The 12,267-nt window shown below is 36.2% G+C and overlaps 1 protein-coding gene across 1 annotated transcript; it reads right to left on the reverse strand.

Annotated features, from left to right (window-relative positions):
• Positions 1–4,301: 4,301 nt before the first annotated feature.
• On the reverse strand, positions 4,302–5,327 carry LOC102134799 (taste receptor type 2 member 43). The gene has a single exon (XM_005570152.4). The coding sequence runs from the start codon at positions 5,241–5,243 to the stop codon at positions 4,314–4,316; it is 930 nt and encodes a 309-aa protein (XP_005570209.1). The 5' UTR covers positions 5,244–5,327; the 3' UTR covers positions 4,302–4,313.
• Positions 5,328–12,267: the final 6,940 nt, after the last annotated feature.

Here is a 12,267-nt window from a genome sequence, read left to right on the forward strand (position 1 = left end):
ATAGCCCACTACAGCCTTGAATGCCTGGGCTCAAGCAATCCTCCTGCCTCAGCTTCCCAAGTATTTGGAACTATAAGCATGCACCACCACGCCAACTAATTTTCCAATTTTTTGTGGATATGGAGTTTCCACATGTTGCAAAGGGAACTCCTGCTGTCAAGGGATCCTCTCACCTGGTCTCCCCAAGTAGTAGGGCTACAGACATGAGCGATCACTTCCAGCCTGAAGTGTGAGTTTTTGAAGGTCAGATGCTACCTAGAGCTTCGGCTCATGTCCATTCCAAGGTGGATCTAATCAGTTTGTAGTTACTTCTTCTTCCTGAATGTGTAATTGAAATGGATATGCATGGCAGCTGGCAGAACTCTCACATTCTTCATGAACTGTAGAGTAAGGAACATTATTATGGAAGGACCAAGGGGAAGCCTCTGAAATTCTCCTCTGCTGGCAACACAATATCTAAAATGTAATAACCACATTCCTTAAGGAATGGAATTGGTCACTGCCATGATAAAACACTTGCAAGTTACAAGGGATGGTAGTCCTTTCTATAACCGGATTCACTTAACCTATCTGGCCTCTACCAAAACCAGATGGGTTATAGAATGAATGCAGATTACCATAAACTTAAATCAGCACTTACAACTGCTTTCCGGGAGGTGCTATTTTCATGGAGCAGAGCATAGCTTCTGGCACGTTTTACGGGGTTCGTGATTTGGTGAATGTTTATTAATCTACACCCATTAGGAGAGAAAATCAAAAAATGTGACTTGTATTGTAAGAATAATAGCACTGCTTCACTGTTTTATGTCAGGGCTATGTCAATTCTGTTCTCTGTTTAATTTACATTTTTTTTAAACATCGTGCTAATTTAATATATTAATAATATTACAGACCGGGCCCTATGGCACATGATTGTAATTCCATCACTTTAGGAGGCTGACATAGGCAAATCACTTGAGCCCAGGAGTTTTAGGCCAGCCTGGGTAACATGGTGAAATCCCAGCCCTACAAAAAATACGAAAATCAGCCAGGCGTGGTTGGTTTTCTGCAACCCCTGCAGTCCCAGCTGCTAGCAATGCTGAGGCGGGAGAATCACTCGAGCGCAGAAGGTTGAGGCTGTAATGAGCTGTGATCTTGCCACTGCACTCCAGCCTCAGGGACAGAATGAGACCCTGTCTCAAATAATAATAATATATTAGTTGGTACAGTAAACAGGAAGAGGCAAGTTTCTTAATATTGTAAAATACTATAACATTGAGCGGAAGTAAAATACCAGAAGAAAAGGGATATGAGAAGATTCAGGGACCAACAACATAGGAGATGTTTTAAGGTTTTCAGCGTCCCTAGACCACATGTTGAAACAATCTTTTTAAAAGTAATTGGCATGTTGCCCTCTCTATATTTCCTATCGCTACAAAAGAGACACAATGTTTTGGGGGCCTATTGGGATTTTGGAGACAACATATTCCACATTTGAGAATATTGCTCTGACTCATTAACGAAGCTTCCAAAGGCTACTGGTTTCAAGTGGAAGCCAGAACAAAAGAGGGCTCTACAGCAGATATAGGCTCTGGTCCAAGCTGCTCTGGCCACTGTGCCAGATGATCCAGCGGCATGCATCGTGGGCATTATAGGACTCTGTGCACGTCTCTGACAAGCCTGTAGGAGAAGAGAGAGCAAATCCCTATGGAATTAGTGCAAGACCATTCCCTCTTCAGAGGAGGAGTATCCTCTGCCTGACAAAAAAAAAAAAAAAAAAAAAAAGCAGCAAGTGCAGAACATTAATCCAAGCATAGAGTTCATCTAAGCACAAGCCCCTCTGGGCACAAAACCCTGTGCAGCTCTGCAAGTCATATGCTCCTAAAGCCAGCCATGACTGGAGGGCATGAGCACATCTGAGTGGCAAAAGGATCGGACTGCACTGGACACAGACATGTGCTTTCTTAGATTCCCTTCACTATCTCCCATTCCCCTCGTCAGCACCTTGCCTGAACCAGATCAACCTTCCGTTTGGAACTTGAATGCATCACCACACTGTGGGCATGAAGTCTGACTTTCAAAACCTCCACCAAGGGACTAGATGATGTAAGACAGAACAACAGAGATGGTAGTTCCGCCTCAGGTAAACTCTGGCCAATAGGATATAGAAGTCCAATGGTAGCTGAGCAGAAACATTCTCCCTCCTCTCTCTCTTCCATGGACTAATGTTGGCTGTGGTTTCCCCTTGTAGCCCTCCTGGAAAAAAGCTGGGAGCCAAGTGCACGTATCTAATGACCACCATTCTGTCTTTCTCACCTCACTGTGAAATGGCTGCCAGCAGAGTCACACCAGACATCACCACACATTGTTTCACGTTTCTGTCTCAATTTCCGCATGTCCTTACCACTTTTGTCTTGAACTTGACTTCTAAATAAATGTCATCACTTTAATAATAGGTATTAAATTGAAAACATTTTAGTAAAGTAGCTGGTTACTAACTCAATTTTTTGAAATGACATGCCGTTTTTGTTTAAATAATAATCAACTAGAAAATATCATAATATACATATGTAATTCACAATAGAAAAAAACACGTATTCAAATAGACCAAAGTTGTTTATATGCTTTTTAAAAAATATTGTAATAGGTGCCATATGATTTTGATGTTCTACTTTGTTTCCAATTCAGACACCTGATACAGCTTCATCAAGACTGTATTATTGTGATATTTCCCCTAAAACTGTGGAATAGCCAAACTTTTCCTTTGATGAAAGATTCTGCTTGGATAAGCTTGTAACCCTAACCTGAAACCAGAACAGGGGAATTCACGCAACTGCAGATTTTGTGATTTATTTCCTTTTCATTGGTTTACCACATCAACTTACCCATTTTATCCACCCATTTATTTGTTCATTTAAATTATCATTTTTCATCTTCTATTCTTGGTGCTGCGTTCTAGTTCCTGGGGTCAACAGAAAGCTGGACAGACACGATCTCTTTTTTTACAGTTCTTATGTTGTACTGAGGAAGATACAGAATTTTAAAAAAAATACGTAAATCAGGTGTGGGGATGATTTATCTTAAGGTTTAAATGACATCGTTAAAATTTCATTACACCAAGACTTAAAACAGTCAGGCAGAATTTAGCTGTGAACAAGAGTGTACGTTTCTTTCTTACAATAGAACATTGTATAAATGAATATATCAACACATTTTCATTTCATCATTGACAACAAAATTACAACGTTAAGGCACATCCCATAATTAATACATAGATTTCATAGATACTATTTTAACATTTACAAAATGTTTCACTGAATTATTTTTCATAATTTCTATTTTAATATTGATAGTTTTTTTGGAAAAGAGAAGATTTGAGTTCTCTTTTCTGAAGTTTTCAAGGAATATTCTAAATGGAAGATAAGGATACAATTAGCAATTCAGGGGCTTAAGAGTGCTTTAGAAAAAAAATACTAAAATAATTTACATCACATCTCAACTTCTAAAATGGCTTTTCTTTAACTCAAAAGCTGGAAGAAATGACGTTTCTAACTGCATATGGAAATGGATAATAGCAATAGAGATCATCACCATGATTTTTCATCCCTTTGTTACCAAAGAGATTATTTTTAGCTCTTCACATACTTGTATGAAATCTAATATTCGTCAGTACTGCTTATGGCAGACATACACGAAATTTACTGTGCATACGCTTGCCACTCGATTTCCATTGTGTGCATTGTTTTCTAACAATAATTCTGATTGCTTTTTACTAAACAGAAAATAGAAATTCATAATGGAGTAAAACCCCAAAGATACATCCTCATTATTGATATCAAATTGAAAGACCTTACCATCAAATAAGTTATAGGTTCAAGCAATGAATTCTAAGCTCACTGTGATATATTTGTGTGGTTCAAATAACAATAGAAAAGAAGAATATTTTTCATGGAATAAGCTGCTAGTCCTTAATAATTATAAATAGACATCATAATTCTACAAATGAAATATAAAATACATGAATGAAATACACATGGCTTCATAATTCTGAGGAATTTTTGTCATATTTTGTATAATTTGGCAGTTTGTATGAAAAAAAAGAACATGTTTGTGTCCTTGTTCCTACGTTTTCATACACTCATAAACACACACACACACACACACACACACACATATATATATATAAATAATTTTAGGTCAAAGACTTTTCTAGGTATATGTTTGGAAATTATTCATCCACATATTTTACAGAAAAACCAGTAAGAAATAGAAAATGTTTCATACACCACCAGTTTGTTTTCTGCTAGAAGACACACTATGCTCCTCTTGTGAATCTATGGAGATGAAGGCTTCTGTCCTTTCACCCAGTATCTCACTTGCCACAAAACTGAAAGAAAAGTCTGCTTTAGCTTCTTGTTTCCCCAAATCAGGACGAATGTGTGGGCTGAAGGATACATGATTCTAATAGCTTTGCAGAACAGGAAGAAAGATTTATTTTCCAGCCTCTCCAAATTCCAAACTGATATCATTATGGACAGAAAGTAAATGGCACATAAGAAGAGGAAGGAGATCACAGTTTGCAAAGCTTTTATGTGGACCTTGGTGCTGGGATCTTGAGACCCTTTACCATAAAGCTGCATCTTCTTGAGATGTTTACACAAAGACCATATTAACAGCACAAAAGATAGTAGGGTCAAAGTGAAGGGTACTAAGTTTGCTAGCATGGTTACAGTCGTATTTGAAAAGTGCACTGCACTCATCAATTTGATCTTCCAAGTCATGTTTCCTTCATATTCTTTTGTCCGTACAATCTCATTCACGTTTATGACAAAAAGATGACAAGCCAAAAATAGCAAAGGCCCCAACAGCATCACCAGAATGACACTCTTAACTCTCCTCTTTAAGTGAAGAAACATAAGGTTGGAGAAATTGGCAATCTTGAGCACATAAAATATGCTGAGGCAAGTAGCAAGCCAGTTGCTGAAATGACTGGTTACTGCCCAGAGGTTATAAGCAGTAGTTCTTAGGTCTACACTATAAAAAGCTGGATTCAACACAGTTGAATACCAATTTAGTAATAATACCCAGAGCAAACCAACTCTGGAGACCGCCAGAGCAGTGAGAATTTGGTCAGCAAAGGAGATCTTTTGTCTCTTGACCAACTCAACGGAATTTACCAATGCTATGAAGCCATTAGCAAAATTTCCAATAACAAATGTAACCACTACTAGAATGGAAAAAATGATGGGTAGAAAAGTTATCATGTCTGAACAGACAAAAAGAAGATTTTAAAATGCTGGTGTTGTATCCGGAGTTGGTTCCTGCAGGTGGGTTCGTGATCTCGCTGACTTCAAGAATAGAGCTGTAGACCTTCACAGTGAGTGTTACTTCTCTTAAAGATGGCACAGACCCAAAGAGTTAGTGGTAGCAAGGTTTATAGAGAAGCTTCCACACCCAGACAGGTTGCTGCTGGTGGCTGAAGTGGCGAGCTTTTATTCCCTTATTTGTCCCCTCCCATTTTCCTTTTTTGTCCTATCAGAGTGACCTTTTTTCAGTCTTCCCTGTGATTGACTGCTTTTAGGATCCTGCTGATTGGTGCATTTTACAGAGCGCTGATTGGTGCATTTTACAGAGCACTGATTGGTGCATTTTACAATCCTCTGGCTAGCTACTGAGCGCTGATTGGTGTGGTTTTACACAGTGCTGTTTGGTGCATTTTACAATCCCCTTGCTAGCTACAGAAACTTTCTCCAACTCCGCAATGGATTGAGGAAATATAGCTGGCTTCACTTCTCAGTGTAATATCACCGGTTGTGATTGCTTGAATATCCTGACCTTAAATTCTATATGCACCTGATTTGTGTATGTGTTGTGACATTCTTTTTACTTTTAATTGTTGTGACCAGGGTCAAGCCGGAAATCACCATAGCGTGCTAATGGATGAGTTCTATGATCTCTTATGGAAAACATTCTTATTTCCAAACAACTCAAATTAACTCATTCATTCACTGTCTGTTCTTGTTCTAGGCTGGAATTATTCACATTGAAATTGACATGAAACCTGAATCCTCATTTGCTAGTGTGCAAATAAGGACATATTCACTTTCAGTGTTTGCAATTTTTCCTTGTGTAACCTCTCCATCATTTATCTTTAGCAATTTCAGTTGTTAGGGAAGTTTTCTAACCCAATACAGAGATCATATAGTAAATTTCTGAATTCTCAAAGGGAGCTTTGTCATAACTAAGATCATCACCAATATGGCCTTTTTTAAATGACAGATTTAAATACACAGAATCCAAACTTATTTTATCAAAAGCATCTAAGATTTTCTTGAGAACCATAGGCAGACCAATGTTCCATGAGATCTGGTTGCTGCTAATACTTTTTTATAACTTCATTATTCACAAGCTCATAAATGTGCACAAAAATACCCACATGTGCACACCACTTATGAATGGAGCAAATAACTTTCTTGTAATTTCCAAAATAAAAAATGAGTTTCCAAGTTGTTGTCCAGATGAAATTAGTTCTATTTTCCCACTCAGGGCTTTCAGCCCATGAATGATACTTATGTACCAAACATATCTCTAATTCTTAGGACTTTGGTAAGGTTTCTTTCAAGTCTAATGCTTACATATTTATTATTATATAAAATATTTAGAAATTTTATAAGAATTCCTGAGAACCAGACCCTTTGATATATAATCTTGCAGTATCCTCCTATCACCGGAAGACTGACTACCTTTCCCCTGAATTTGGCGTTCAATCATTTAGCTTACTTTGATGAACAGAAAATTACTACACTTTGCATAGAGATTTGAGATGGCTTCCATGTTGGGGATTCTTCCTCTTTCCATTTCCTATGAGAACATCGCCTGGCTAGTACACTGTTCCCAGAAGGAGAATGAGAAACTAATGACGTCAGATTGCCGCTACCTGATTCAGACTAAATTGACAAAACTCTAACGTCCTGCAAGATGCAGAATTTGGCCCATCTCAAATCACCACAACCATCCACCAAACCCAGCTTAGAAAAATGAAATCCAGGCAGAGCATAGGCAAGGCCGAGGTGGGTGGATCGGGAGGTCAAGAGATAGAGACCATCCTGGCCAATATGGAGAAACACTGTCTCCACTAAAAATACAAAAATTAACCGAGAGTGGTGGCATGTGCCTGAAGTCCTAGCTACTCGGGAGGCTGAGGCAGGATAATGGCGTGAACCCTGCAGGCGGAGGTTGCAGTGAGTCGAGATGGTGCCACTGCACTGAAGCCTGGGCAACAGAGTAAGACCCTGTCTCAGAAAACAAAACAAAACAAAACAAGACATCAAACGACATGTGAGATATAAACATCTAATATAGTTTGGAGGGTTTTCTCCTGCAGAAAAACATAACTGATAAAAGAACTGCTAAACCAAGAGCGTGGGAAATACGTACAACCTTGTGTCAGGAATTCAGGAGCCAAAAGAAAAAATATGTGGAGAATGGCAAAGGTTTGTTCCTGTGAGATCGATAATTAAGGCTGGAAGAAATCCTTTGGAAAGATCTGGGGGGTGGCAGATAACATCATCTCACATCCTCATGCTGCAACTAAATAAGAAAGTTCCTATTTCAACTATCTTAGAGTTGTATAAGGAGGTATACAAATAGTCGATATTTCTCCTCAGTATACAATGAGACGAGTAACAATAATTTCCATCAGACATTGCTCCTAATTACAAATTTGTATATTGAAGTTATAATGCACACTTAGAAATGAACCAGTACAAAAATGGGGCATACCACAATTCACTGTAAACACTCAAGTAACCATGATGCAGGGCAATACAAGGAACATTGAAAACAGCCCTGGTCCACCTCCAGGCCACTTTCCAAGCCCCTCAACCCTTCTTTGCATCTCCTGAGTAAGCAATATCTGTAATTTATGATGAATATTTACTTACATTTCTTTATACTTTACCATCTAGGTATGCAACTCTAAACTGCATAGCTTGGTCTGACTTGCTTTGAATTGTGTGTAGGTGCAATCCTACATGTTCTTCTTGTTTGTGGCTTCTTGGACTCAACATTGTGTTTCTGAAATTTAGTCACATAGTTGCATGTACATGTGATTTTTTTTCACTTCTCTATATTGTTCCATTGTATGGAATTAATGTTTCATCCAACCTTAATATATACTTGGTCAGCTTCTTTTTTGAACAGTTATGAGTAATTCTACTACAACATTCTTTCCTATATCATTTGATACAATTCCTTTGTATATATACCTTTGAGTAGAATTACATTGTCATTGTTCAAAATCTCTTCATAGACATATAATATTTCAAAAAGTAATTTAACTAAACTTACTCCTGTCACCTTTACCTCCAGTCTATATTTTGCCATTTGCATATATCTTATCAATTATATAATCACCCAATAAGACATTATTATTTTTAAAGTAAACATTCATTTAGAATTATGCACTTATTTACCAGTTTCATTAACTTGTATTCCTTCTTGCATATTCAACATATATATTCTATATATATGAAACTATATATTCAATAGTTTCAATAAGACCCTTTACTGGCTAGTCAGGGTGGTTCACAACCATAATCCCAACATTTTGTAAGGTTAGGTCAGGAGCACCCAGGAGTTCAAGATCAGTCTGTGCAACACAGCGAAACGGCCTCTACAACAAATGAAAAAGTTAGCTAGGCACAGTGAAGCTACTCACAAGGCTGAGGTGGGAGAATGGTTTGAGCCCAGGAGTTCCAGATTGCAGTAAGCCATGATCCTACCACTGAACTCCAGCCTGGACAACAGAGTGAGACTCCAACTCTACAAATAAAAATAGTAATAATAATAATTTTTCTTTCACCTGAAAAGATGTATTTTAAGTTTCTGTTTATCAAGATCTATTTTACTTTTGAAATACACTGAAGACATGATTCTATTGAACTCTAGGTTTATTTTTGCTCATTAAAACTCAGGTTGTCATTTAGACAGTGATTCCCTTTAACATAATCTCTATCTTTTCCTTGAGTTACTTTTCAAATTTTCTATTGGTCTTTGACGTCCTGTCATTTTATGTTAATTTGGTTTTAGTTATCTTGTCTGAAGTCTGATGGTTTCTAAAAATATATGAACTGATGTATTTTATCACTTTTGGGAAAATCTCCATATTGCTTCTGCCCCATTTTCTCTCTTCAAATATTCCGTAACTGCAGAAGTATGTCAGTTGTTCTGATTGTAGCTTCAATGTCTCTGACCCTCCTAGCCTTATATTTTCTATCTGTTGGTCTCCTTATGCTTCATTATGGGTAGTTATCTTCCAATTCACTAATTCTTTCTTGTGTTTAACTGGTTGTTAACCCTGTCTATTGGATTCTCAAAACTGATTACTCTTTTTTTTGTCTGATTGTTTTAGCAGTAGAAATGAACTTTTGTTCTCCTTATATAAATCATTTTTCTAATGGAGAAACTAAACCAAGTATTCCTAAAACCAAATTCTTATTAAAAAAAAAAAGAGCTTTTTAAACTTTTAGTATACCTGACATGAAAATGGTAATGATTTTTGTTTTTGTAATACTTTGGTGAAAGTAGAATAAAAGCAAGGTCTAGGCATCCTCCTGCAACTTGTAAGAAACTGGAAATTGACTTGATATGAATAGCTTTTTTTGGGATAGTAGCTTATCTGTTGCTGGGTCATCACCACAAACTCTCCCCACAGGGAAATTCAATGAGCAGTACTGGATCTCAAAATGTCATTAAAATTCATAAAATACACTATCTCAACCACAGCTCCACCATTCGATTCCATGATTTAAATTTTGCTCTTTTTATTAGCAGAAATCAAGACTTCTTAGTTTAAAACAATCTAAAAGATCAAACAGTAAAACAATACTTGCGAGTTTATACAAAAATGAAGGACATCTGATATAAGTAGACTTGAGGTCCCATGGAAACAAAACTGAATCTGGTGCTTCTGTGAAATTCCACCATTTAATCCCTATCTGTGAATATAGTTTTGGTTATAGAACTATAACTTTCCAACTCCATCATCACTCACTCAAGTGTGACAGAAGATCTGAGGTCTTACCTCTGTTTGACAATTTGGTCCTAAAACTCCCTCTTTAGAAACAAAAGCTTGCCATAAAATGTGTTATTTGCTTTATCTCTCTTATTAGGTAATTTTATTTACACGAAAATCTAAATTGTTTCTGTAACATCATAGTGAAAGGAGGATTCATTGAAGGTCATCCATAAATAATTATTTGCTTAAGCAATGTATTGTAAAATAAACTACACTTAATTTCTAAATCTAAATGTATTGAGCTTGACTTGAAATTTGCTGTTTACTATTGTAACTTTCCCGCATTGATGATGTTTTAAAAATTCCTTATTTTGCAAATTACGTATTTAAATATCTCAAAAACAAATCATTTCATGAGATAGCTGAAGATATAGATGATGATGAAATGATGATGGCAGATGAAAGGGAGAATGCTATTTGATAAATATGATTTCAGTCTTGTTTCTAAGTACTGAAGTTCAGGTTGATGAGAGAATACTATCATTCTTCCTCGTGGCTTCATAATTCTTCTCTTATCTCAGCATCAGGCCTAGACAAATACCCTCCCATTGTATTTCATCAAGAAAGATGTAAAACCGACATATTTTCAATGATTTATTTGTTTCTTTTTTCATTAACTACATTTTGAAAGTTGATAACATAAGTGACCTCCAACAATTAGGATTCTATTTTGGGATTTGTTTTTCTTTGGCATTTTTGAATACAAACATGGACAAATATTCTATATAATAATACAGTATATCAACCTCATTTCATCTTTTAATAACATCATTAGCAAGCCAAATTCTTGTAAATGCTTTTTCACATTCTTAGCTATGGTGACTAAATCTGGATTATTTTACTATAACAGTCAAAGTAACATTATATATGCACACACATACTCAAAGATCACACTAAATACGTTTTATACCTTAACAAATTTGCCTTTCTATGTTTTTTTCTCTAATGTAGAGCCAAAAAATTTATAGTAACAAAATATTTTACCCAACACACCCATGTACAACAGGAGTAGTATTGTGAAATAAGAATGCTAACAATATGAACATAAATATTTCCTTTAGAGACCCATTTTTGGATATATTTAATTTAATATATTTAATATCCATTGTACTATAATTTATTGGAAATTCATGAATTTCTAACACTTTCAAATGTGTATCATAAATAAATTGGAAATAAAAAGTGTCTATCAATAATGAATATTCAACTTTTGATGTTTCAAATTCATATTAGCATTAAGAATGTGGATTTACAGTTCTTTATTATATTTCCCTTTTTAAAATTAATTTAAGAAAGTTTTGGGCCAGGTCTGATGGCTCACATCTGTAATGCCAGCTTTTTGGGAGGTTGAGGCAGGTGGATTGCCTGAGCACAAGTGTTCAAGCCCAGCCAGGGCAACATGGTAAAACCCTGTCTCTACAAAAAATAGAAAAAATTAGCAGGGCGTGGGGGCGCATGCCTGATGTCCTAGCTACTCAGGAGGCTACAATGGGAGAATCACTTGAGCCCAGGTGGCAGAGGTTGCACTGAGCCAAGATTGCAGTTGTGTACTCCAGCCTGGGCAACAGAGCGAGACCCTGTCTCAAAATAAAACAGGAAAAGTTTTAAATTTTAACTTGGATTTATTAGGACCATAATGTTCTATTCTCCTTTATTCAGCAAAAGTTCTAATTTCAATGGTATCTATGAGAATATGCTGTATCACCCTAATTTTATACTTAGAAATGTACTTTATGTTTCTGCTTTTTTAACATTTTTTTTTATTGTGGAGCATAGCATACATATAGAGTAATAACATCTCATAAACAGTAAGAGAAAAAATTATAAGGTTAACATTGATGCTACCATACCTTGGTAAGAAAATATAATTTGCCAGCAATCCAGATACTCCCAGTATATGTCTTGCTGTTGACATTTTCCTCCCTTCTGGCTATTCCAATTGTTATGACGATCACTCATATGTTTCACTGTAGAGTTTTATGACCAATGTAACAAATTACAATTACTAAAAATAATGTTTTTGAAACTTTATGTAAATGAGATTATACTAAATGTGTTTTCCATCTTGACAATTCCTCTCACATCTGTATTATTATCTATGTAGCTCAAATTTGTTCATTTCCTTTGTTGTATTATTCTGTTGTAAACTGTGAGTCTTGTTTGTTAATTTTGATCACTGTGTAGTATTCCATGATATAAGTATGCTGCAA

The sequence above is a fragment of the Macaca fascicularis genome, chromosome 11, assembly GCF_037993035.2.
Source record: "Macaca fascicularis isolate 582-1 chromosome 11, T2T-MFA8v1.1".
In the NCBI taxonomy this organism is placed as follows: Eukaryota; Metazoa; Chordata; class Mammalia; order Primates; family Cercopithecidae; genus Macaca; species Macaca fascicularis.